This window comes from Vitis riparia, chromosome 6 (genome assembly GCF_004353265.1).
Source record: "Vitis riparia cultivar Riparia Gloire de Montpellier isolate 1030 chromosome 6, EGFV_Vit.rip_1.0, whole genome shotgun sequence".
In the NCBI taxonomy this organism is placed as follows: domain Eukaryota; kingdom Viridiplantae; phylum Streptophyta; class Magnoliopsida; order Vitales; family Vitaceae; genus Vitis; species Vitis riparia.
This window is the reverse complement of record NC_048436.1, coordinates 18732895-18760692: the sequence shown is the minus strand read 5'-3', so window position 1 is coordinate 18760692 and position 27798 is coordinate 18732895. Positions and strand designations below refer to the sequence as shown.

Here is a 27798-nt window from a genome sequence, read left to right as displayed (position 1 = left end):
TGGACTAGTACCATAAATCACCGTAACACTTTCATCCGTTTTAATTCTTCATCACAGCATATAGCGTGTTCCTTATTTTCCACATCTGAAAAAAGGCGTGAATTCCCCGAGTCTAAATGGCAGTTGCCGGGGGAAAACAGAAACTGAGTCAGAGGAAATTATAACCAACACCAAACGCAGGACGCAGTGGTGTTCCATTCAGATCTGAGGATCCAAAGCACTGAATTCCGAGCATTTTCTCTTTGGTTGATGGAAAATGGAATTTATAGACAACTTGCCGCCTATGGATCTGATGCGCTCCGAGAAGATGACTTTCGTTCAGCTCATCATCCCTGTCGAATCCGCTCACCGAGCCGTCTCATATCTAGGCGAACTTGGTCTTCTCCAATTCCGTGATGTGAGTTTTCCCACTCAGATCCGTTTTGCTTCGTTTCTGATTCTGATGTAGATTTGTATTTTTAATTCTTTGTCTGGTTAGGCAGAAATGGAGCAGAGAAAAGCGGAGTCTGAATTTTAATTTTAATTTGTTTTTTCGGAAATGAAAATTTCATCTCAACTAAGGGGATTGTCTATGCCAGACTCGATTCAGTGGCGTTTCCTGCATTTTGTCAGTGCAACAGAATATTAGGAAATTGATAGGGTTCTCATTTGGTTGTGTGTAGATAACTGAAGATCTTGGTTATTTCTTGTTTAGATGACTTCAGACATTTTTTTTTTATTTGCTTTTGATGCATAAATTTTCTATTTGTTAATATACTTTAAGTAGGCTTCTCCTAGGTTGTTGGATCTAGGTGTAGTATTGCAAGCGTGGAAGAATAGGTGTTTTGTGCTCAGCAAAGGTCATGTACTATTGTAGTCAAGGAGTTTCTTTGCATTATGGATGGCCATATAGTGGATTGAAACAATCTAAAAACTAGATTTCTATTTATAGCTGTAGAGATTTGATGCTGGTGTATGTTAAGTTTCAGATGATAAGGGAGCATGGCGAAATAATCTAATTTCCCTTTCCTTTGGTTCCATCACCTAGGCCGAATTGTAGTTTATAACTGTGTTCTTTTTCATAGGGAAAATATAAATATTATTTTAAATAGATCAAGTTGAAGTGTATAGCACTTATTTTATTTTTTATTCTTTTATTTTTTTCCAAGGCAATATAAGTAGCATTTTAAATAAGAAGTGCCTATCAAAAGGGGTTGCAACCTCACTGAATATGATATATACAAGAAGCACCAAAACTTGAAAAAAGGGAAGAAGAAGGAAAAGAAAAAGCGACCTATCAAAAAGTAAAAAACAAGAAAAAGAAAAAGGGACAAAAGTGAATCAGAAATCTGTTTGTCTTTTTGTTTATTAGACATAGCTGTTGAAAACACATCTTACAAATAGGCTTGTCAGACTCTTGCCATCTCATGTTCGACTGGGATGCATAAACTATGAGGTGTCCGTGCAACATAGGCGTAAGGAATATGACTACTCGTGTGCATGTGTAGATTGATTGGATTAACTTCTAGATACGCTTGGCTATTTGGGAAATAGATAAATTGTTTCTACAGTTTTATAGTATGAAAAAAAAAACAATTATTTGTAGATTCCTAAAGAATGTTATATGGAAATTACAATTAAATTTTAAGGTTGGGTTTGTGCATCTGGTCATGGGTCTTGATCATGGAGATTTTTCTCTTAACTAGGTTGAATTTGTTTTATGGATGGATTAAGATCCTTATTCTCTAGGTGTGTCTGGACTCCTCGCTTTTGATTTGGTACAATTACTTTTACCAACCCGGCATCTTCTTATGTAGGATTGGAGCACTTAGGAGTATGAACACCCACAGAGCCAACTTAGCTAGGCATTGTTGGCCTGATTGCTTATGTGCTTGATGAAAATGAGAGTCGTCATTTGATTCCACCAATGTAGGGTACCATACATAGTTGAGCTTCATGTGATCATGGCCTCTTACCTTTCTTTTATTAAATGTTGATTGAAGTTTGTAGGTGCTCTTAGCTATCTCATTGACAAAACTTGAAACTCAAATTCAAGTTTGGGGTTGAAGTTCAACAGTGATCAAGATTCAAGTTAATGAGATCAATTTTACATTGATAGACATTGAGGCCTCTCCCATAAAAATGCAGGAGCTTTGGTTCCTGCATATCGCATGTCCCACCTTTACTTAGTTATATCAACTGAGGCATCTATCCCATGCTTTTTTTTTTTTTGGGTAGGCAATAAAATGATATATTAACAGCGCCCTAGAAAGGGCACACCAAGATACACACGATGCTTATAATATGCACCAAAAGTTACCTATATAAAAAAAAGTATATATACATATGCCTCATTTGCAATCCAAAAAAAAAATAAAAATAACACAACTTATAGGGACCAAGAAGCATGAGACATTTTCTATGTAGCATATAAAATCTGATAAAAAAAGAATAAAAAGCTTCAAATATAGAAGCAAGCAAGCTGCAGGGCTGAGGAACACTACTCACTACAGAAACAAACCAAAACATGACTAGTGACAACTGGGGGAGGCATAACGTTCCCTATTGTCTTATTGAGCTTTTATTTTTGACAAAGACAATGGCTTCAACTTTGTTTTGTTTGTTGTTGTATCAAATTGGCTTGCACTCTGGTGGCATGTCTACCTAGGTCCATTTAGTGTCTTGCATTACTAAGTGTCTTCTATCCCCAATTGACTTTTTCATATATGCTTTCATGCTACAGCTCTCAATCAATTACTCAACTTAAACCAAAGACTTTTTTTTTTAATAGGCAAAACAGCTAGAACAAGATTTTCGGAAGCTATATTATCATGTTCAAGGATAGAAAATGTCGTTTTCTCATGTTTTCCGAGCCAATGCAGTGAGTGGATAGTAGTCATTTCTGCTCAAGATCCTTTGCCTCTCCATTAGGATTTGAAAATAGAATCTGAAAGATGTGTAGAGCTAGTTGTCCATCAATGCTGAAATTTCTTGTATTACTGGTCATTATTAGAAAGGATGTTTGTTCCCAAACTTCTGGAAAAATAAAAGTGCGGGTTGTGTTTAGGGTTTGGACTTTCATAATTCTAATACTGACTTGTAGTTGTATCCATGCTTGTGGTTATTTTTGGGGAGAACTTCTGCTTTACATTTGTTTTGTTAAAGAAAATGTTTCTGAGTGTTATTGCATTTATTTATTTTACATTTTTTTATTGTGAAAGAAAGTTTCTCAAAATAAGATGCGACTCTTTAAGCATAATTGGTTAAGACAAGTTAAAAAAAATTCTATGCTTATCCGTAATATCAATCCGATGTACTCACAGTTTTAGCTTTCTTTTCCCCTCTCTCTTGGCAGTTAAATGCTGATAAAAGCCCTTTTCAGCGGACATTTGTTAATCAGGTATCTACTGATTAGAACTGCTTTCACATTCCAAGGTTATCTATTTATTTATTTATAGTTTATAATGGGTAGTTTCACCAATTTGGTTACATTGGAAGCCTTGTGAAGACCAGATGATATTAATTCTTGTAGTGCATTTCTTCTTGCCAGCTGTTTGAAATACAAATCCTGAAAAACTTTCACTTTTGTCGTAGACGGTATTTTCTTGGAAGTCATGATTGCAAATGGATGAGCTTTTCACTATGATACTTTCGTTCTGTGTAGAAAAGAGATTGGCTTATGGAAAATACATATGTATATAATCACATCCAGAGATACGTGTTTACTGCACTTTAATGAGACGGGGAACTTTGCCAGTTTTGACACACCTGCTTTTTATTTAGTTGGATAAAACTGCCCCCAGCCAATATTATTCAAGACCTTGGCTAACTATACAAACTATATTGGTGAAATAGAAAGCATATATCTATGTGAACTTTTATGCTTCCAGTCACTTGAACTGGCAGTTATGTCAGTTTTTTCATTTTTTTTTTAATTTATGCACAAATAAGATTAATTATGAACTTCTTCTGTCACTGATTTATCAGTTGACAACTTGACATCATAGCCTTAATTCTTTATTTCCCACTTCCCAAGTATGAGTTGATAACAACTGTGTATTGTGACCTTGATAGCAAATGGAAGCCCTATTCACCTTGTCATTCTCTTTATGCAGAATGAGTACTAGTTGAACTTTGTATACTTTGTGCTTAATTTTATGAGTCGTTTACTTAACCCATTATTAGATTGATTAATCCTTTAAATTGGAAGAGTGGGTCAAAAGTCAAATATTTTGGCAACTCCTTAGCAGTTATGGATGTTTTATCTTTATCGTCCTTTTCTTAGTTGGGATGATGTTATGACATTTACTGCTTATTTTAGTAGTTTTAATATTTCAGAGATATTTCCCAGGTAAAACGATGTGGAGAGATGGCAAGAAAGCTACGATTTTTCAAAGATCAAGTCAGTAAAGCTGGTTTAATCTCTTCTGCTCGTCCTGATCTGCAACCAGACATTGAGTTGGAGGAACTGGAGGTTCGTTTTTATATTATAGCTCTTTGTTATTCACAAAAGAACTTTATTATTATTATTATTCGGTGACTTCAATTTTGTGGTTTAAAAAAAAAAGGCTGCTACTCTTTTGGGAAAAAGGGAAAGAGAAATTACTTGATGGAAGGACAACTTTGCTCAGAATCTTATGATGTGCATTTCTCTTATTTTAGATACAACTTTCTGAGCATGAACATGAGCTACTGGAAATGAACTCTAATAGTGAGAAACTACGGCAAACATATAATGAGCTCCTGGAGTTCAAGATGGTATTGCAAAAGGTATTTGTTCTTTTTACTATTCCTTCTTCTTCTTCCTCTCCTTCCTCTCCTTCTAAGAGAAGGAAAAAAGGTAGGAAGATCCTATGATTATTAACTCCCATATTTTCTTCTCATGATTATTGTTCAGAATAGTTTCTTTAGAGTCTACTGGTGCTCATTTACCAAGCATTCTACTATGGTTTGGATCAGTCTCTTGTTCCCTGCAAACAAGAATTTGATGTTCTTCCTTTTGGAAAGAGGAAGAGGGAGAAATTTTACAACATGGGCATTTATTTTTCATGAAGTTATGCAAGTTTTGATAGGATAGAATGATGGTTCTTTCTTCATTTTCTTCTCCATATAGAGTGCTCGATTAAGTTTCAATCATGACATCATGGCTTTTAATACATGCTCTCTATTTTGCCTATTGAAAAAAAAATAAAGTTTCAATTAATGATTTATTTATCCTTCAGGACCTACTCCCTGCAAACATAGCCAAGTTAGAGGCTCTCCTCTTGGCTGCTATCTAAAGGAGGAAATCATGTCCTTTGTCCAATCAAAGCTCTAATCCAACACCCTTGACTGCTATCCCTGCAACAAGGAATTTGAATTTTTTCCTTTTGGAAAGAGGATGATGATGGGACAGAAGGAGAGGGATTTTACTAGACGTCCATTTTTTTTTTTTCTTGAAAGTAACCTGCCTTTAGGATAGGATAATAGTTCTTTCACCATTTTCTTCTCTCTAGAATGTGGTAGATTGAGTTCCAGAAAATGATAAATTATATCCTTAGGAGCTATCCTCTTCAAACATAGCCAAGGCAGGACTCGCCTTTTGGCTGCTATCTAAAGGGGGAAACCATGTGCCCGATCAAAGATCCGATCCAACCAATGAGACAATCTCCTAGGACCTTTATATTCCATAAAAATTCAAGAAATCACTCTGAAGAGTTCCACTGAACTATGATTCTCAATAGCTACCTTAAACTGCTGGCTTGGAGAAAGCTTTGATCAAGTCACCCCAGTGATCTCCACTGATGCATCTTTAATCTCTTCTTCCTAATGAACGATTACATTTATGAACTTGATCCTTCTACACCGGGACCTTAGTATCATGTGTTCTGAAAGCCTGCAAGGCAGTTGTGTGAAAGGTAAATCTAACAATCCTCTTTTTTGATAGGCAATAAAAGAGAATATATTGCTAGTGCCTTAAAAAGAGCACAACGAAGTACATACGATGCATACAATATGTGCCAAAAGGTAAAACAAGGAAAGAGAAACAAAAAAACAACCTTCTTCTCCTTACTTCTACCACGACCATTCTACAAAGTCTATCATGGACATTGAGTGATGGTCTATGTACAACTTAACCCATTCCAAGAAACTGGCCATAAAAGAATATTTAATAGCTTGATTTGACTCAGCATCCTCAAATGACCTCTTTCTCTCCTTCCAAAGAGGGCATCCTACAAGCTTTCTTCTGCTTCTTCCCCACAAAAGAACTGTGCCAACTTAGAAGGTTTCCTTCTAATTGTGGAGTGTATCACCCATGTCACACCAAACAGAGAGAGGACTAGTTGCTCCAACATACTTGCTTTCCCCAATTTGACAATCCTTGAGATTCCCTTCTTTCTTTTCATTTGTTTCTTCTGCACAGAAAAAGGTTTGAAATATTGAACTAATATCTAAAAATAGTTGGGCAACAAATGAATGAGCACAAAATTGTGGTCTATCTTTTATGTTCTAAAAGTCTTCTTGTGATAGAACTTGTACCTGTTAAGATTGCAGTGTAATTTAGTTGTTTTCTTAAAATTAAATCTCTAGTCGGGACATTCAGTCACAGCTCTTATGTATTTAATGCCCTATTAATTTGTTTTTGTTCACAATATTTATTCTACTGTAGTACTTACTTTGCTCACATGTTAAGTTGTTTCATAGCTCTCTGCTTTCTCATGCATTTTGAAATCCTGTTTTTATCTGATTTATGCCATGCCAATGTTAAATGAGCGTACTATGAACATAATCCCAAAGAATATCAAATTTGGACCAAATGGGTAGGTTTTATTCTAATAAGTAGATGCTGTTTGAGCGAACCATTTACATCACATTTTTTCTCTGTAGAAATAAATATATAGTTCCTTTTTCTATTAGTTCTTTAAGTTGGTTTAATCTGTCTTCATTCTTCTTCCCATTTAGTGGGGAGATAGCAGTTCTCTGTATTTTACAGAATCATCTAATTCATCTGCTTTGTTAGCATGAAGCATTTATCAAATAAAAAAATAAAAAAAATCTTCTTTGTTGGAATGAAGTAATCTCTCTTGTTTCTGTTGGCCAAAGAAAGAAACAGGTAGTCACGTTTGTTTCTGTATTTTACAAAATCATCTAATTCATCTACTGGAAATTTTGTACCTTGTAGTATGTCTCTTGCAAAAATTTCTTATATTAAAAAATAAAAAATTATCAGGAGAAAGAGTACCTCCTTTTGGTTTGGTGCCAAGGATATATAGAACTTGTTTACTAGGTCTTTTTCTCTTCACTTCTATATAAATATATATATATATTTTTGATAAGCTCTTCACTTCTTCTATATGAAATAAGTGCTCATATTTTTTATTACTCTCACGAACCATCAAGATGATGTGCTGCAATCCTATGACATTTTGACTGTTTTATTTTTATTTTTTATAAATAAAATAAAATAAAATTTCATGGCCAGTTTTTTTTTTCTTTTTATTTACAGTTTTGACTTTTAGTTTTCTGTATTTGATTATATATCCACATATTGAATGATGAGCCCTGAATATGATCTTGATTGGCTTCTTGTCAATGAATATCTAGGGAATCCTTTTCATTGGTTTTGATATATCCTTTTTTGGTATTTAAACAGCAATTCAATGCCTTCCCAAATGAGATCTTTTCTTTCTGAACTCAATTTTTAGATGCTTTTTTTTTTTCCTGTTTCTCATGTGTATATATAAACACTTTTTTGGGGCCAATTCCAGGCAAGTGGCTTCCTTGTTTCAAGCAAGAGTCATGCAGTTGTAGAGGAGAGAGAATTAGATGAAACTGCATACTCAAAGGATCGCTATGTAGAGACAGCATCTTTACTTGAACAGGTTCTGGTTCTTTATGCCTTGTTATTCTTGAATTTTTGTTTTATGTGAAGCCTATTTTATAGTTTTGTTCATAATAGATTGTTCATTTAACAGGAGATGGGGCCTGGACCATCGAACCAATCTGGTTTGAGATTTATTAGTGGGATTATTTGCAAGTCCAAAGCTCTTAGATTTGAGAGGATGTTATTTCGTGCTACTAGGGGCAATATGCTTTTCAATCAGGCAACAGCTGATGAACATATAATGGATCCTGTATCAACTGAAATGGTATTCTTATGTCTTATTACCACATATTTTTTTATTTTATTTTTATTGTTAACAGACAAGGACTTCTATGGCTATTATTGGGAATTTATTACCCCTTGGAGACTTTTGGGTCCTTTTGCTCTATGTTTCTACTGATGTACATTCTCTAGGTTTGATGGACATCTTATCCTCCTTGCTTTTGACTTCTTTTATGCAAATGTCTTTTGTGTAGAATGTTAAGTCATTTCTGATAAATATTTTTTTCTTTTCATTTTTTTGTATGTTTTGATTCTAGCAATTTTCTGACTAGAAAATTCATCATATGGAAAACCTTTAAAAGAAACAACCATTGTTATCTGCTTGATCCATTTCTTAGTAGTATGCTGTTTATTTTTATTTTTAGCTCAGTCTATGTTCTGGTTCATTTCTTTGCTTTTCAGAAACTTCTATTGAATTTTTGAGTTAAATGGTACTGATTCCACTGGTTTTATCGTTGCAGATTGAGAAAACAGTTTTCGTGGTGTTCTTCTCAGGGGAGCAGGCAAAAACAAAGATACTGAAAATTTGTGAAGCATTTGGTGCAAATTGCTATCCTGTGCCTGAAGATATGACCAAACAAAGGCAAATAACTCGAGAAGTAAGTATTTATCTGGGAGGTTGACCATTTATTTTCTAATGGGTAAAAGAAAACTTTCAAGCTCAAGAAAATTGTCTTCTTCCCCTTTGTTGTTCTTTTTTTTTTTTGGTTAAAATGGTCTCTTGACTGATGTCTTCCTAGCAGACCTCATATAGGTGTTCCTTTTTTCTATTTTCATTTTTACCTTTTGGGCTATCAATACCATTAGTTCGTAACTTCATCTCAATTCGAGCAGATTTTACCCCAACTATGAGCTAAGATTTCATACATCTGTAGTTCTTGATCTTGGTATAAAAGGTAATTTGCCTTGATACTATTGCCTTGATACTATAGATTAACCTAGAGGGGATGAATAGTTATATTCTCACAATTTTTAATTTCACTAAATTTAATCAAATTACGCTAATTAATTAAATTATGTTCCAATCTCAATTCATGACCAAAAAGATCAAAGACACAAAATAACAAACATGGGATATACATGGAAATCCCATTTGGAAAAACCATGGGCCTTATAGCCATGAAACACTCCACTAAAGATTCAGAAGTATATTCCATGCTTTGCTTACTCTATGCACCTTGACCCCATCAATGACAATGCAAATCATCTGTTCACTCTTTACTGATCCAACTCATTACTCCTCTCTTGAGCACATGAGAAAAGCTTCTTTGAAAGCTGAGGAACATGATCCTCTAGAAAAGATTGCACACACTGCACAAGGGTTGATTGTGAAATTTTGAGAGAAATCAGGATTTAGGGTCTTGAAAACTCAAAAGATATGAATGCTATGGAAGTTTGAAGATAACTAAAAATAAGATCAAATCAAATTTCTCTTTGATCAGCAAAAGCTGTTGTTAGAAAAATATTAGGTTTAGAGAAATGATTCTATACTCTCAAAACACAGACCTGAATGAGTCAAATTTGGAAGCTTGGTTTCAAATTGACCTTTCAAAATATTTTCAATTTTAAAAAAAGTTTATAAAAGCTATAAGATTCCTTGATTAAAAGTTTTGGAATTTAATTCAAAATATTTTTTACCAAAATAGGAAATGTTTTAAGTTTCCTTCTACAATTGTTTGGACATTTTTTAAATTTCCGTGGAAAACATTTGAAGAAACTTTTCAAATTTTCTTAAAGAATATATTAGGAATATATTGTCTTATTTTCAAAAATTATTTGCAAATTTTTTATAAAAAGAAAACTTTCTAAAAATAGTTTAGAAACTTCTCGTTTTCAAAGCATATATTTTAGAAAACTGTGAATTCTAAAAAAATGTTTTGTTCTTTTTTTTTTTGTGCAATCTCAAACAATATGAAGAACTTCCTAATTCCAACCTCACATCCATTACATTCATGTAGAGAATACTGGGCCACTTCTTGAACACTTTAAGGTCTATTCTCTTTAGCAATGATATTTGGGTTGGTTGTGAAGCACCAAAAAAACTCACCTTTACAATTTTTGAAGTGGAATTCCGATATACATATTTTGGACAAATGCCCTAATAACCCAATTGCAAGTACCCTATAATCATTCTTGGCTGAAAGTCCAACTTTTTTGTTGCAGGTTTTAGCACGCCTCTCTGAATTGGAAGCCACTTTGGATGCTGGTATCCGTCACCGAAACAAAGCACTTTCTTCAATCGGATTCCACCTAATGAAATGGATGAACATGGTAAAATGTAGCTATTGTATGTTTCTAGTCCTTTTTTAATTGCATTGGCTTGAGCTATCAACTTCTTGCTGAGTGTTCAAACTAACTCATGATTGTCTGTATGAAAGTGTACTATGCATGTTTAACATGATAGAAATTTTACCTTCTCAGGTAAGAAGGGAGAAAGCAGTATATGATACACTGAACATGCTAAATTTTGATGTTACAAAAAAGTGTCTTGTTGGAGAGGGCTGGTGCCCAATATTTGCAAAAGCTCAGGTAATTCAATTTACTTTCTCACTGTACTCATGTTGTGATAAATAATCTTTCATTATATAACTATAGAATAAATCTATCTGCAGTTGTCCTGTCATTGTCTTGATTTTCTTCTCAGTGTTTTCAAACCTCAACTGGTTTTAAAAGTGAAATTGTTCTGTGATTAAACAGATTCAGGAGGCACTGCAACGTGCAACGTTTGATAGCAATTCACAAGTGGGCATAATATTTCATGTGATGGATGCTGTGGAATCACCTCCAACATATTTTAGAACCAACCGCTTCACAAATGCATTTCAGGAAATTGTTGATGCATATGGGTGAGTTTAAGCGGCCATTATTGTTGTTGTCAACAAGTTTCCTTTTTCTGCTTTTTATTATTGAGAAGGGAAATGATTTCAAATTAGATTACCTCATTCCTCATAATACATTTTGAAATCATGCTGAAGCTATCAAAAGAGAAAAGAACTGTCATGATGACTTATTCAACATGATGCCCGGATGAGGTTCTCCACTTCCCATTTAACATCTTCATAATCAAGGGAGATCTTCTTGTGAGAAATCATGTGCATAGCCTGTTTCATACTCTAGTAAGGATTACACAAGTATCTCTAATTTATCAGTGGCAATAATGCCAAAGTTAATACGTCTACTTCACATACTACCTTGTTGAAGCAAAGCATGTTGAGTAATGGGGATTGAAAGCTTTAGGATAAGCTGTTTTTTTGGTGAACAATGTTGACTTTATTTTATACATGTCAAAACGATCAAGATACTAATGCAATAATTTATTTGACAGTGTTGCTAGATATCAAGAAGCAAATCCTGCAGTTTACACTGTTATTACGTTTCCGTTTCTCTTTGCCGTGATGTTTGGGGATTGGGGTCATGGAATATGCTTGTTGTTGGGAGCATTAGTTCTTATAGCTCGTGAAAGTAAGCTTAGTTCTCAGGTATGTTCTGTTATAACATTCTAGCATTTAATGGTGGAAAAGAAAGTGCTCTATTAGAAAAACACTATATTTTGTAATTAGAATTTTTTCTCCAGTTTTTTGAATTGCTGTTCTACATTTTACAGTTCATTTCCGTATAATTGCTATTATAAAAATTATTATCTTGATTATGATTCTCAAATTACCAGGATTGTCATGAGATTGGAATGCTTTTGCCTTGGTAGTTCATTGTGCTTTGGAATGAACTGTTTTGGTATTCCTAGAATATTACACCAGATTTTCTTTCCTATCTCAGTGTTTTTTTCCTCCTCCAAAATTGGGAAAATTTTTTATTTGCAATGTCTTGTATCTAAATTGTCACTGTATCAATAGGAGTGGAGCTTGAATATGATTTCAAATAAAATAAGATTGATAAAAGCGATAGAAAGGTTACCCTTGTTTCCCAAATATTTTTATTTCCAAGCATATTGAGAATTAGTCAGTACTTGAATGATTTGCAAGTTGGGAGTTTCCAAAAAATATCAGGAATAATTTTTGGGAAGATCCAATAAGAATTTTTGGGGAGAAGGGATGCATGTTGAGAAAATTATGAAGATGTTGCCATGGCATAATTATTCAGTGTTATTTTAGGACTTCGCATATTTGTTGTAAATTATTGAAAATATTTTGGATATTATTAAAATGCATAGAATAATTATATTTTCAGATATTATTCAAATGCATAGATTAATTTTGGGTTTCATCTGTATGATGAAAAATAAGGACAAATTTTGGAATATGAGAATGTTGTTGCTGTGTTCTTGGACATCCTTTTAAAAAAGGCAAAATTAGACATAAACCCATTGGTGGAATCAAGAATAGCTTCAATAAATTGGTGACACAATGGTTGAGACGATTTTCTGTTTTAAAAAAATAAGATGGTGGAGCCTCTTGTGTCGGTTGAAAACTAAGTATGATGGCCCTTGAGGGGGGAGACAAATTTTCATCCAGGTTAAAGTATCTAACTCCTAATGAATGGGTAAAGACTTGATTATGGTGACAGTGTTATTATTTTTTGTTATTATAAGCAAGCAAAAAGATATATTAAGAGCACCAAAAAAAATGCACCAACATATACAGGTCATATGCAAAGGCATCAAAGTCAAGAGCAAAATGAAAGCAAAGGCAAAAAGAAAAAGAAAAAAAACGACAAACACCCAACCAATTGATTAAGTCTATCATAGACATTGTGGCTTCATTTAAGTCCACCCTCACCCAGTCCAAAAGTAAACATAGGAAAGAGGATTTTAACACTTGATCCATTTGTACAACATCCTTGAGACACCTCTCATTTCTCTCCTTCCAAACTGTCCAAAAAATACACAAGGAAGCACTTAAGGAAGTCCTAGTTATGTAGTGGAAAGCGCTCCAACAACCCAACACTGAAAATCACTCCTCGATATTCGGTACTGCTCCTATTGAAATAAACTTACTTTTTTCCAAATTAATTCTTAGCCCAGAAATTGCCTCAAACCACATTAGAGTCCAACTTAGGCATGTCAGTTGTCCTTGGCTAGCAAGGACGTTATGATTATATGTAATTGAATATGAAGACAAGTTTAAAAGAATTTGTGGTCAAATCAGCTAAGTGCTAACTCAACTACCTACATTGGGCCATATGAATCATTTTCCCCAATTTTAAGGAATCATGTTTATAGGGTGTGATTTGAAGCTTTAAATTGGCCGTCTACCTATCAAAGTCCTCCCACTTTCTCTATTTTTGGCACTGTATGTGTGAAAAATGTGACACCAAACACAAAGAAGTGGAGTTGTTTTTATGATTTCTATTATGTCTACTATCTGGTACAAAAAATATATATTCTTTTTGTTTGATTTTCGTATCCTTTTGCTGCCAGAAACTTGGAAGCTTTATGGAAATGCTGTTCGGTGGGCGCTATGTACTGCTTTTGATGTCCATATTTTCAATTTACTGTGGATTGATTTACAATGAATTCTTCTCTGTACCCTATCACATATTTGGTGGATCTGCTTATAAATGTCGAGATGCTACCTGCAGGTATATGTTGTTATTCCATCCTTTTTTCCTTAGCAAAAGCATAGTAGTATGGTCTTGGCTGTGAGCATGCCTGATTTCTAATTTGTCATCCAATGGTTTTTGTTTTTGTTAATCTTGGTTAGACATTGACAATTGTTAAAGTGGAAATGTAATTTTCAACCATTTTTCTGGGCCTAGCCTTATGCAGCATCATATACTTTTGTATCTTCCTGATCTGTGCATCCTATTTCTGTATAGAACTGTACTTTGTAGGTTGGATTGGTGTTAATATGTGAAATGTCAGATTATGTATCACTAACAATTATGTCAGTGATGGTGTGATGTGGTGTGTAATGCTTTCTGGATGGCAGAGACGACAGTAATTGCAGTTTCTTGTTAGATATTACTAATTGTGACCAAATTTAAACTTTTCTTTTTCTCTGTTTGGAAACTCTGTACTAGCTTTGTCACTATAGTTCTTTTTTCTTTTCAAATTATTGCAACATTGTAGCATGGTTGGGGATCGTTTGATCTTTTTTTTTTGGATGGATTAAAAGAAATGTATTCAACGAAAAGAGGAAGCACCGAAAACAGTGCCCTGAAAGTATACAGGGAGTATACAAAAGCAACCCAAAGGCTCGAAACTCCTACTTAAAGCCTAGCCAATCCAAAAAACTAACAAGAGAAGAAGGGCACAAAATTATAAACACCCTAACCCAAGACCAAAGATTACATACAAAAGAATATTTCAATCTATGAAGTGAAAGCTCCTCATTCCCAAAAGCTAACAAGTTCCTTTCCTTCCAGATTGACCAAAAAATACATAAGGGGGCTATTTGCCAAGCCTTTTTATGAGTTTTCCCCACAAAAGCTCCATGCCACCCAAGAAGAGTTTCCTTCACCGAACACGAAAGAACCCAAGCCATACCAAATAGGGAGAAAACGAAATTCCACAAAACCCGCGTCTTTACACAATGAAGTAAAAGGTGATCCATTGTCTCTACTTCAGAGAGACATAGAAAACACCTGTTTGCCATAGAGTGGGATTGGTTATTTAAACTGCCTCTCTAGGTAAAAGGACCCCCCTTCAAAGGGATATCCCTCAACTCTAAGTCCTCTACCACTTCAGAAAATCTCCTCATTGATCTTGAATTTAGTTCAGTCAAACTTGTTTGTAAATGGTGTTTTTTTAGCTTCTTTAGGGCATGCTAATATGCAGGTTAAGAACATGGTATAGGATATAGAAATCTTATTCCCCTTTTTGGTTGATAATTGGATAAGATAAGTGAGTGGAATAATTTATCCTACATTTTTTTATGTCCCTTTTACGTGGGACTAATAATCGCTAATTGGATAAGTGAGTGGAATTACTTATCCTAAATTTTTTTTTCATGTAGTTTTTTTAGCTTCTTTAGGGCATGCTAATATGCACGTTAAGAACATGGTATAGGATATAGAAATCTTATTCCCCTTTTTGGTTGATAATTGGATAAGTGAGTGGAATAACTTATCCTAAATTTTTTTCATGTTCCTTATACATGGACTAATAATTGCCTTGGGAGATGGAATATTATCCATGCATCATAAATCTTATTTTCTCTCCTATTTTCCTCCATTCTTCTACTTCTTCAAGCTTTCATTTTTCCCCCTTATGCTTATATTTTGTGATTTTTTATTTTATTTTTTTATTATTATTATTATTTTGTGGATGGATTTTGTGATTAAAAAAATTTTAGACCAAGAAATTAAATTTCTGATCCAAAAACGAAAATAGTTAGAGAAAATACTTTTATGTGTCATATAATCTAATAATAATATTAAAATTTAAAATATTTTAATTAATATTATTAAAAAAGAAATAAAAAGTCATCTATGAAATATATGTTGTATTTTTTAAAATATCAAACACATGAGTTCTGTTTTTGCATCTGATTTTTATCCAAAACCAAACAGTAGCATAGGATATTGTATCACACGGAAGATAGTATCTCTGGGTATGTATATCCTGTCTGGACTGCTCATCCAGTGTACCAAACATGGCCTTAATGCTATATTATCTGTTTTGTGAATCTTTATGGAAGGAAATGGAATTAGGATTCTGGATATCTATCTACTATTTCTTCATTATGATTCTGAATTGTTGCAAAAGTCGTGATTAGATGGTGTTGATACATTGTTTGGTTCTCTATAGAGGTTGTGTAGATATCTTAGTTTTTAGTTTTTATTTTTACTTTTTTCTTTAAAGGAAATAAGATCAATACTATCTTATTCTAATGTAATTGTATCTTGATCCTTCTTATAATTTTGACCAAACTTTAGTTAGTCTAACGAGTTATGGGCATCTCCTGCACACTATCATTCTACCTTTTCCTCCTCAATAATCCCATCCTTTTCTAAACTCAATATCTTTTGTTCAATTCTAAAATGAAAACTTTGGAATTGTTTCTACATTTTGTTTTTAGCTTTGTGATATATCTAAATCAAATTTTGGTGCTTTGGTCAGTAATTCGAACACGGTTGGTTTAATCAAATACCAAGATACATACCCATTTGGCGTAGATCCCAGTTGGCGTGGAAGTCGTTCAGAGTTGCCTTTTTTGAACTCCCTCAAAATGAAGATGTCTATTTTGTTGGGTGTGACACAGATGAACCTAGGAATTGTGTTAAGTTACTTTAATGCACGTTTCTTTGGAAGCTCATTGGATATAAGGTGTGTTCTCTGTCCCTTTCCCTCCACTGTCGCTCTGTACATCTGAAGGGAGGTAGAGAATAGTGAAACTTATTGTCTGCTTTGTTATCAGGTATCAGTTTGTGCCACAAGTGATATTTCTCAACAGCCTTTTTGGGTATCTATCGCTTCTCATTATCATAAAATGGTGCACTGGTTCTCAAGCTGATCTCTATCATGTGATGATCTACATGTTCTTGAGCCCCACTGACAATCTTGGTGAGAATCAGTTGTTTTGGGGCCAGAGACCACTCCAAGTATGATTTCCATTCTTTTGACTATTGATGCAGACTAGACATACTTTATCCTTATGTTTTTAGTCTTCTTTATGGTTGATTAATGCTTGATTCTTGCAGATCATACTGTTGCTTTTGGCTCTTATTGCAGTTCCATGGATGCTCTTTCCAAAACCTTTTATTTTGAAGAAGCTTCATTCGGAGGTAGTGTTGGTGTCTTTTTGTGTCACATTTTTTCTTTCTTGAGAGAATGAATTGGACATCTAAAATTGTGGTTTTCCTTTTTAAGAAGCTTCATTCAGAGGTACCATGTGCCTTATTTTGCATCACATTCTTTCTTTCTTGAGTTGATAATTTGGACATCTAAAATTGTAGTTTTCTTAATCATAATTTATGTTTACTATTTCTCTATTCATTTTATTGTATCCTTAAAAGTTTTCTGGTTCAACTGAGGGTGTCTAAGTGATAAACTAAATGTATTTCCTCTTCATCTTTGTTTCTTTGAGAAACCCGGTGTTGGATTTTTCTCCAACCTCCAGCTTCTAAAAGGTTTACATGTCCTTATTTTCTTTGAGAGCTAGAGTGGTTTTGAATTGTTGAGACTTGAAAGTTCCTTATTTTCTTTCATTGTATTTGATAGGAGTTATGTGTTTGAAGTTGCATTGCATGGATGTTTATCTTGTGATTGTTGTGCATTTCTGTGTATCTATGTATATGGATATCAATGTATATACTAATTGTTTTATCAAATGATGAGACTTTAAAATCAGGTGTTCTGTATAAAATACTTAGATTTGGAGACTTCAGTTTCATCCATTTCGTAAGCTTCATAGATTTCTTGGATGCTTTTTGTTCTTTTATGACTGTTTAGCATATGATTTAGGCAATCCTCCCATATTTTTAGACTTATCGGAAGATTTTCTCAAGTATAAAATAGTGTGAATATAGCATTTGGTTCATTCTGACCTTTCACCATTTTAAGCACAATTTGCTCCTGATAAGGATCGATAGCATTCAATCATCCACAAAACCATCAGAATCCATCAAGTCAGGGAACTTGTTTTGAAGACTGCCTTTTATTTAAATAAAAAAAAATTAATATTTGTGATCCTTCAGCAAATATGGACTGATAATCTATTGTTTTCATTTATTCTAGTCGTCTATCTCTTAACAGTAGCCATGAACATTGGACAATTGGTTGATGGCTTAGAACTGGTTGTTAATTTTTTGTTTTTTTCCTTTTCATGGAAATATCTTCCAGAGGTTTCAAGGTCGTGCCTATGGGATACTTGGCACATCTGAGATGGATCTTGAAGTGGAACCTGATTCTTCACGACAACATCATGAGGAGTTTAATTTTAGTGAGATTTTTGTGCATCAAATGATACATTCCATTGAATTTGTCCTGGGTGCAGTTTCAAATACGGCATCTTACCTCCGACTTTGGGCTTTGAGGTACAGCCATAGTTTCCCTCTCATTTTAATCAAGTTTCCATCTGTTTATATTATTATGGTTTAGTTGACATCTCCTACTGTTGTTGCAGCTTGGCCCACTCTGAATTGTCAACTGTTTTCTATGAGAAAGTCCTCCTCCTTGCATGGGGGTGAGTTTAATTCTCAGATTTTTTTTTCTTGTTTTATTTTATTTTTGTCACTTCTAGTTTACATATTTATTAATTGGTTTGTCATTTGATGTTTAGACTCTATGCTAGAACCTGTACTGCATTTTCCTTACACTCATGAAAAATTCTATGATATTCGGCCACTGCTATGATTCTTGGACTAGGATGCAAGTGTCAGGTGTGGGTACATATCTAGAAATCAGATTCTTGAAATCCAAAGTTTAGGATATGTGGAACTGGCTAAAAAGGATCCAAAATTTTGTTATGGATATGAGGATAAAAGACAAAGAAAAACCAATTAGAAATTAATTATAAGTAAAGATATCGTTGATAAGAATTTATCTTTTTTCTTTTATCTTTTATCTTTTATCTTTATCCCCAAAACATTATATTTTTTCAATGTAATAATTTGCTAAAGAAGTTGAAAAAAAATAATAATAATAAATCAATTATAATCAGTTAGTTATATTTGAAGCAAAGTAGGAGTATCTAACAAGGATCTTATGCCCACAGCCATATCATATTGACATGAGTATGTTGAGTGCAATTGGAGAGTCTGAATATCATAGGCCACTGGTAGTTATCCTAATGTAGGACCACCTAGTTGTCTACCATCAAATAGGTGGGTAGGTTTCCAATCTTTTATAGTTTAAGGAGAAGAATGAAGAATAAAAATGGTAACAATGGGAAAAAGTGAAATAAAATATAAAGCAAGAAATATAAAAGAAGATAAGAACATGAAAATTTCACTAACACCTTGTAGGAGTCTCAACTAAAAAAGGGACGAAAATCTCACCTTTGAAAATTGCAAGGTATGCAAAGAAAAATTTAATATTATTGATCATCAATACTTCATTAATCTTGTTTCATACTCATTGATCTTATTTATAGGCTTTAGAAAATCGTAGAATATGACTAAACTATGAAAGTAAAGCTAACCTATATAGTAACTAATTAAGACTCTTTTTCATTCCTAAAACTATTAAATTTTTTATAAACAAATTTTATTTTTTTCAAAAAATAGCAAATTACTTTATAAAAATTTCTTATAATAAAATTTCTGATAAAAAGACTTCTAGATTCCAAGGACTCAAAATAGAAGCTTGAGAACAAAAAGATTATTTTAGAAAATAGAGAGTTTAGAGTATCTTCTTTTAAGAAGAATTACGAAACTTCGCAAATTCTAAATAAAACTCAATATCAATTACTAACCAATTTTGACACAAAAATTCCAAAATTACGTAAATATCCTTATAATGTAATTTAGGATATTTTTAATTCTTTCATTCCTTGATAGATCTTGGAGTTTTTGGATTATTTATTTATTTTTATTTTTTTTGTTAATCAATACAAAGAAGGTAATTAGTTTGTTTCTGATAAAGAAAAGAAAAGGAAGTACTTATTGAATATCTCCTTGAATACAACTTGCACGCTCATTCACCCATTAACTGAAAGAGCACTGACAAACTGATTTTGCTCTAAACATCATTTTGTTATCATTTTCCTTTTTCTACATAATGCAGCCACTCAGTTAGACCATTTCTTAGGGAAGCATGATCATGAGCAGGTCGAACTTCGTTGTCCCAAAATTTCCATGGGCCTTGTACTTGGAATAAAGTGTTTCATTCTATTGAATGATAAAACTCTGAAACTCATAAATTGCAGTTGCTCAATAGTAAATTAGCTCTCATATCTATCAAAAAAATGGTAAATTAGCTCTCATGTCATGTTATTGGAATTCCCTTGTTGCATTGGGGACTTGCTGATGGCTGATGTGGTTGGGACTGCTATGCCCATGTTTATTCTTGTTTGTTGGGTACTGCCCCACGATTGAGTATGCTCTGAGTGTTGTGAACAGAAGGAAAAGAAGAATAATCTTTCCTATTGTGCTTGGGATCTATTTAACTCTGTTATCTTTTAGTTTCAATAACTATTCAGGGGCCTACATTTAGACCCTGTAAATAGGGGAAAAAACACATGCACTCTCTGGTGATATACTTGATTGAAAGTATGTTTGTTTGAGTAATAAGATCACTTTTTGATGGTTATTACAGGTATAATAACTTTGTCATCCGGATGGTGGGGCTAGCAGTTTTTGCCTTTGCTACTGCTTTCATACTACTCATGATGGAGACACTTAGTGCTTTCCTCCATGCCTTGCGTCTCCATTGGGTGGAATTCCAAAATAAGTTTTACCATGGTGATGGCTACAAATTCAGACCTTTCTCCTTTGCTTCATTAATAGATGACGAAGACTAGTCCTGCCATATTTTTCTTTTTTTTTGGTTTTGTGAAAGAGTACAAAAGAAATCAGAAACTTATCCAACATTAGAAGAAGCCTAAAATGGACTTCCATGGAACCTCATTTTTGATAGCAGAGGGCATTGATGCTTCTTCTTCGCTTTGACACTTCGCAGCTCGATTTAACTAACGAATGTAAAATCCTAGCTCAGATTCTTTGGATGTGTCGGTATAAAAGGATTTTACTTACAAGTGATGGTAAGTGGTCCATTAAGAGATCCTGTATTTTCTCTTTTCCTTTTTCATTTAAAATTTTACTCGTTGTAAAGAGACATGAGAGAAATCTAAATACGAGGACATGGGAAATCTTGATACCATAGCTTTTCCTCATTCAGCTGTTCAGAGGAGCAGGTTATAGGATTGATTTCACATACATACAAACTAGTTTGGATTTTGCAGACCCTTATCTTTTTGTAATAATTGGTGGCATTAGTACACAGTTCCATTCTTGTAATGGTTTCATTATTCAGAGAATTCCAAGTTGAATGACTCCCTCTGTCACCACCCTCCATCATTCTTGCATTCTTGGCTTTTCATCTTACATATTTCAAGTATTATTACAATTGAGTATTGGCGAGTTTGTTGATTTATACGTTTTTCAGTCAACATTAGTATTGGCATGACTCTTTCTTCGTGAGGGTTGTACATTGGCACTACCTATTCCTAAGGTTGAGAACTACAATCAAATGACTTGAATTCATTCAGACGGACAAGTTGGGTTCATTTTAAATCGGTAGATCCCACTTCAGGTTAGAATATAAAGGGTTCAGTCCGAGTTCTATTCCAGTTTTCTTAAGTCTTGCTTTCCGGTTAGATAATTAATCGGTGAATCAAACTTCCATTTATTATGTTTTGAAATAAATTCAAAGAAAATATTAAGGTGGTGTTTGGGTATGTTTTTGACCTGCGTAGTGAAATTGGTGTGAGGAGTGAGAAATACACTCTTGCATCTGCATTTTAAGCATTTATGATCACCAAATAATGGCAGTACCATATTGCGTTGTACCGTCCTTCAGTCACCGGATTCCTCAGTATCTCTATCTTAATTAAAAACCTTCTAAGTTGCTTAATCAAGTAATCAAATAGTGAAGTTCTCAAGGTGGTCTCTGTTCTAATGGAAAGGAGAATTAATTGTTAATGAATGAATTATTATCTTCCATAAGTATTTGATAAAATTTAGTATTTACTCTTATTATTTTGATTAATATTTATCCTAATTGATTTTAAGTCATATTAATTTTCATTCTTTTTAAACAATAAATTTATAAGATAGTTATAAAATATTTATTATAAAGTCAAGGTTATTGAATAATAATTTTAAAATATACTCTTATTGGTGCTAACAAATGCCATAAAAAATTGAGATTCAAAATAAATTATCTATTTTAATTTAATACTTAAAATTAAAAATAACTTTAAATGATAATATTAAGTTAAGCTATTTAATAATTTAAATTAAGGTATTAAGTCATTTAATTAATTTATAAAATTTATTTATTGAAAAGTATCAAGAGAATATATATATATAAATTAAAAAAATTAAATATTTTAAAATTATTTAATTTTTATATAAAAAAATAAACTAAATAAGTTTTAAGGAGCAAATCAAAATAAGTTAATAATTTAAATTTTTTTTTATTTAAATATTATGTTTTTCAGTTATTGACTTATTTCTCAATAAATTCATAATACGTCTATTTTCATTATTATGTTTTTAGTAGACGAATTTTAGAGAAAGCGGGAGAATAAAGAAAGAGGCCCTCGCTATACTCGTGATTTGCAGACGACACGTATGCATCTATTCACCCTTGCTTAAAATTCGATTCTCATTCTCTGTGTATATCGCACTTGGTACATGCCATGATCTTCAAGCCTTCCTTCGATTCTGAGCGCAACTCCAACCTCTAGTCAACTCTTTCACTGCTACCATGGAGTATCGTTGTAAGGGATTTGGAGATGAATTTACAGAGGTTTTCAAGAGAGAGATGGGTTTTTCTCGGCCACGATGCTTCCCTCGCCGAATATCTGCCTCTGAGGTCTTCACTCTTTGTTTCCTTCTCCATCTAATCTCTCCTTTTTTTTTTCTCTGTTAGATTTCTCAATTTTCATTTGGTTGAGTTTGTCTTTTAGGATTGCAGTTGATGTTCACTGTAAATTTGATCGCTTATGAGTTATTAAGGATTCAAGTTCTCATGGGTTTTTAAATTTTGATACTTATGGTTCTGTGTCATAGGGCTTTGATTGATTTTCTACTAGTATGAATGTGTATTTCTTAAACCCTTTGAAATGGTTTGGCTTTCAGTTGGAAATTGAATCATTGGTTGGTTTGTCTACCAACATCGGTATCCGCCTTTTAACTTCGATTAAATGATCGATTATAGTATTCTGTTTTCAGTTCTCAATGCCCTGATCCAAGTTTTATTTATTTTTTGGTAAATCAGACCATTCCTCTTTCCAGGCGCATCTATTGTCCTTAGCCAAATTTATGAATGTAATAGAAACCCATTATGGAATAACTTATGCTCGATTTGAGTGCTTAGGAAACAAATTGCAACGAGAAAACTTGGAGAAATTTTGATTGGATTATAGGAAAGTCTTTGTTTTCATGGAAAAAAAAAATCTGGAAAAGAGATTATCCATGCTGTTGGCGAGGTTGCATAATGTTGGGGGTGTAACAATGTTGCTATTAAGCCCGAAGATGAGTCAACCAAATGATGGTGATGCCAATTTCCATAAGAGACTTGACCTACACTTACTCTGGATACTAATTGGGCTTTAGATGAGATGGTCAAAGTTTGGTCCAATACATAATATTGTGAAAGTGTTTCATTGAAGGATTCATGGAACATGGAGTCCAAATTTTGATCACTCCAGCCTAAAATTCAAAAGGAAGCCTCTTTGCATCATTTTGAAGGATTTGACATACACCTATATTTGTACCTTTAAAAGGCGCAACTTTAATCTTACAGTTTCTTTGAGTTATGCTACACCTTCCAGCCAGCTTCTCAGGTATCTTCTCCAAATAGCCACATTGTATAAGTGCCCTTGATTTTGACCAGGGATGCAATTCAGAGGATCAATATTTTTCCTTATCCAATTTGAGGAGCTACTGTCCCTGAATACCAAATGACGCTTTCATGTAGTTAACTTGTGTTCAAGGTTTGATACAATATACAATTCTCTCTGCAAAACTCATGAAATGAAACCCATGAGGAAACCTAATTTTTGTTTTGTATTCAAAAACGTGGTTGCATTAGGACTTCAAAGTTTATCTTTTAGTTCTCAAATTTAATAAGCAGAAACTAATTTTATTCCAATCTCGGTTAAAGTCTGAATACAATTGAGATGCTGATGAGCTACTGGAAATGATTGATTTGCCTTATGTTAGTCTTTTTTTACATTTTCTTTTTTTATACAGGGCCTGGTGAAGAGAATCACTCTACATGGGAAGTTAAATGGTCACAAGGAATGTGTGAATACGGTAGAATTCAACTCTACTGGTGATGTCCTTGTGTCAGGTTCTGATGACAGACAAGTTATATTTTGGGATTGGGCTGCTAAAAGTAAAACCTTTTCCTATCCTTCTGGCCATCTGGACAACATATTCCAGGCCAGAATAATGCCATTCACTGATGACCGGAAGATAGTAACTTCTTCCTGTGATGGCCAGGTGAGCTTGCATCCAAAATCTGCCACTCTTTTGTATGCCTTTTTCAACATTGTCTCTTTTCTACTTATGAAGATAGGGGTGCAATGCATGCTGATTCGGAAATCTCATTACATTTTGACTTCTTGCTCTAGACTTTTCTACTTATGAAGATAGGGGTGCAATGCATGCTGATTCGGAAATCTCATTACATTTTGACTTCTTGCTCTAGACTTTTCTACTTATGAAGATTTGGGTGCAATCCATGTGCTGATTCAGAGATTACATTACATTTTTGACATTTTAATTACTTTGGTTTGCTAAAAGGGTTGTTTCTTGTTAACAAAAATACTTTCCTAAATTTTTATTTATTTATCAATATTTGGGTGCAACACATGTACACTAATTAACTTGAGAACTTTAGTTAACCAAAGTTCTAATACCTTGTTAAGCTGCTAGAATATGAGTCCACAATGTATACTAGGCGCTAACAGACCTCATTGATTTTATTTTTTCCTATTTAAGGTATCCAATTTTTTGCTTCATCCTTACAGATGGTTTTCTAGGAGTTGACCAGTTTAGCAATGCTGGTTTAAGTGCACAAACTCTCTTTACTCTGTTTCTCTTAAACTGCCCTGTTTTTATATGATTGTGAACAATCCCTTCTCTTCACAGGTGAGGCTCGGCCTGGTCTTGGAAAATGGCCAAGTTGATACCAGAAGATTGGGGAAGCACCAAGGCCGTGTATACAAGCTTGATATAGAGCCAGGAAGCCCCCACATTTTCTATAGCTGTGGTGAGGATGGTGTTGTTCAACATGTAAGTTAACATCATATGATATTCTCCTTGAGAAATTTGCTTTTATTGCTGTCCAAGTTTCAGATTTCCTTTGTTATTCAATATTTTGTGTTCCAGTTTGATCTGCGAAGCAATTCTGCTACCAAGCTTTTCCATTGCTCCTCATTCACCGAACTCAACCGGCAGTCTCGGAACAACATATCGTTGAATGCCATTGTGATTGACCCAAGAAATCCGAACTATTTTGCTGTAGGAGGTTCTGATGAATATGCACGTGTCTATGACATAAGAAAACACCAATGTGATTCATCAAATAACCTAGATGGACCCGTGAACACATTTTGCCCCCATCACCTTGTTGGGGCTGATGTTCACATTACAGGATTGGCTTACTCTAACACAAGTGAACTGCTTGTTTCTTACAACGATGAGCTCATCTATCTGTTTCAGAAGAACATGGGAATGGGTCCGACCCCATTGTCTGTCCCACCTGAAGAGTTGCAGAAATTAGAAAAGCCACAAGTTTATTTGGGGCATAGAAATTCACAAACAGTGAAAAGTGTGAGTTTTTTTGGCCCCACTGATGATTATGTCTTGAGTGGGTCTGACTGCGGCCATATATTTGTCTGGAAGAAGAAGGGAGCTAAACTTGTGCGTTTAACGGCGGGCGATCAGCAAATTGTAAACCATCTTGAGCCCCATCCTTATATGCCTATTTTTGCTTCTTGTGGAATAGAAAACAGTATAAAGCTCTGGATTCCTATGGCGGATGGCAGTCTTCCTCTGCCTGATGATGCAGAAAAGGTACTGTCTCAAGCTGCTATTTTCCCTTTTTGGTGGGAGAAAAGAAAACTCATTTACCATTTTATGTCTACTAATAGATGCTACCCTTTTTCCATGTTTATTATCATTAATTTTTTGGGTTGTTTATGAGCAGATTATGGAGTCCAATAGGCAGGGCAGAGAGGACCATTCACTGATAACACTTACTCCTGATGTTATCATGCATGTTTTGCGCCTTCAGAGAAGGCAAAATGCTGCTTATATTGAAAGGAGATTTGATAGAGCTGATATCGAGAATGATGAAGAAGATGAAGGAGAGGCATATCTTTTGGGATTTTCAGATGGAGAAGCCTCTTCAGAAGAGGGGTTTACAGGTAATACTACAGAGTGCAACATTAGCTAGAGCTGTGTACATCTATCTGTTTATATATATTTTTTCCTTCCTACTACCAGTAAGCAAATTTTTGTTTTATTTTTCCTACTTCCTGAAATACTGTGTACTAAAAATAATGTGCAAGACTTACAAACTCTCCTGGTGTCCTGCCTTCCCCTCTTTTCTAAGTCTTTCCAGGGCACATGGATGGCCTGAGTTGTTAACTATTTTGCTAGGTTGTTGATTAGCCTATTGAATCCTATGAATAACGAAAATGGTGGAGTAGATTATATTTTCAGCTGTGGTGTCTGATTTTACTCTAGATTTTTCTGGGAGTTTTTAGAGGTTAAAATAGCTGAGACTGTTGATGGATTCAGTAAAATTACATTGGAGTTTTCCCCCTTCTACATATTCATTAAGCTATCCAAGACACGATTACCTCAATTTTTTGTCCTATAACAGTAGTCGCATCTGGAATCTCGAATCTAGCTCTTAGCTACCCCTCTTTTGCCTCATGCCAATCGGGAATACCTTGCTAGCGAATTAAGAAAAGTAGAAATTATTTTCACCCATTTTAAAAAACAAAAGAAAAACGGTCTAAATATAAAAAAAATTTATTTGGTAAATAGGTTCAAAATTTGAATTCTTCAATAAATCTTCTAATTTTTAATAATAATTTGAAATTCAAGAAATCAATTGAATCGATTGCTCATTATATCAAATTACTTTACAATATTATGTATATAATTGAGTATTAAATGTGTAATGAAAGACTCCATTCATTTACATGTTAAAAAAAATTAAAATTTATTATTTTTAAATTCATTTTAAATATAATATTGATAATAATTATTATTATTTATTTTTAATAAAAAAACTTTATTTTATTTTATTATAATATTATCATTCATATTTCACTCAAAACTTTTTATTTTTTAATTTATTCATAATCACAAAACTACATTTTTTTTATGCCTTAAATTAAATTTAATCAAATTTACAATATTATATTTCTTAACTACTAAATTCTCATAATCAATATTATATTTAATGTACTAAGTTTTTTTTTTCCTTTTAATTTTATCAAATAATTAAATTTAAGTTAATGCTAAAAATTTTAGCGCTCACACTTTAATAAGATAAATAAAATAATTAATTTTCAACCTACCTGCCCAAACTCATCTCCTAAAATATAGTTTTTTGGATTAATTAAATTAAATTAGAAGAAATTCCCAAACTAATTCATATAGTTGTGTAATTAACATGTCACTTAAACTTTGGATGTAAGTTTTAATAAAATTATTTTCTAAAATATTTGTATTTTACGTATATAAAAATATTAAATCTGAAATTATTTTCTTAAAAATTGTTGGGTAGTGCATGTCAAATTAAATATGAATAAACAGACCTCAAATTTAGATTCGAATTGGTACATAATCCATTAATATTTTATTTCAAATCTGAATTATTAACAAATCCAATATGCTATTTCAATAATTCCTTATATGAGAAGGGTATTATTGTCACTCCAAAGATGGGACATCACGTGACAGTTGCATTTTTTTTTTTTTTTAGAATTGTGCTTTACACCCACATGAGTCTGATAATTAATAAAAAGTATTTCAAATGCTCTTGATTGGTTACAAGGATGTGAAATATAAATAGACAAAAA

General features: G+C 33.4%; 2 protein-coding genes across 2 annotated transcripts; both read left to right on the top strand.

The window, feature by feature from the left end:
• Positions 1–34: 34 nt before the first annotated feature.
• Positions 35–21016, top strand: LOC117916408 (V-type proton ATPase subunit a1). Its single transcript, XM_034832382.1, has 18 exons — positions 35–397; positions 3335–3379; positions 4331–4453; positions 4642–4749; positions 7728–7841; positions 7935–8108; positions 8587–8724; positions 10289–10396; positions 10547–10654; positions 10823–10971; positions 11451–11604; positions 13500–13660; positions 16143–16349; positions 16441–16624; positions 16724–16807; positions 17865–18058; positions 18148–18207; positions 20280–21016. Exons 1-18 carry the CDS (start codon positions 257–259, stop codon positions 20482–20484), a joined length of 2457 nt encoding a protein of 818 aa, XP_034688273.1. The 5' UTR covers positions 35–256; the 3' UTR covers positions 20485–21016.
• Positions 21017–22292: 1276 nt separating this feature from the next.
• Positions 22293–26424, top strand: LOC117917146 (DDB1- and CUL4-associated factor 8). The gene is made up of 5 exons (XM_034833393.1): positions 22293–22562; positions 23945–24196; positions 24848–24991; positions 25088–25774; positions 25908–26424. Exons 1-5 carry the CDS (start codon positions 22455–22457, stop codon positions 26154–26156), a joined length of 1440 nt encoding a protein of 479 aa, XP_034689284.1. The 5' UTR covers positions 22293–22454; the 3' UTR covers positions 26157–26424.
• Positions 26425–27798: the final 1374 nt, after the last annotated feature.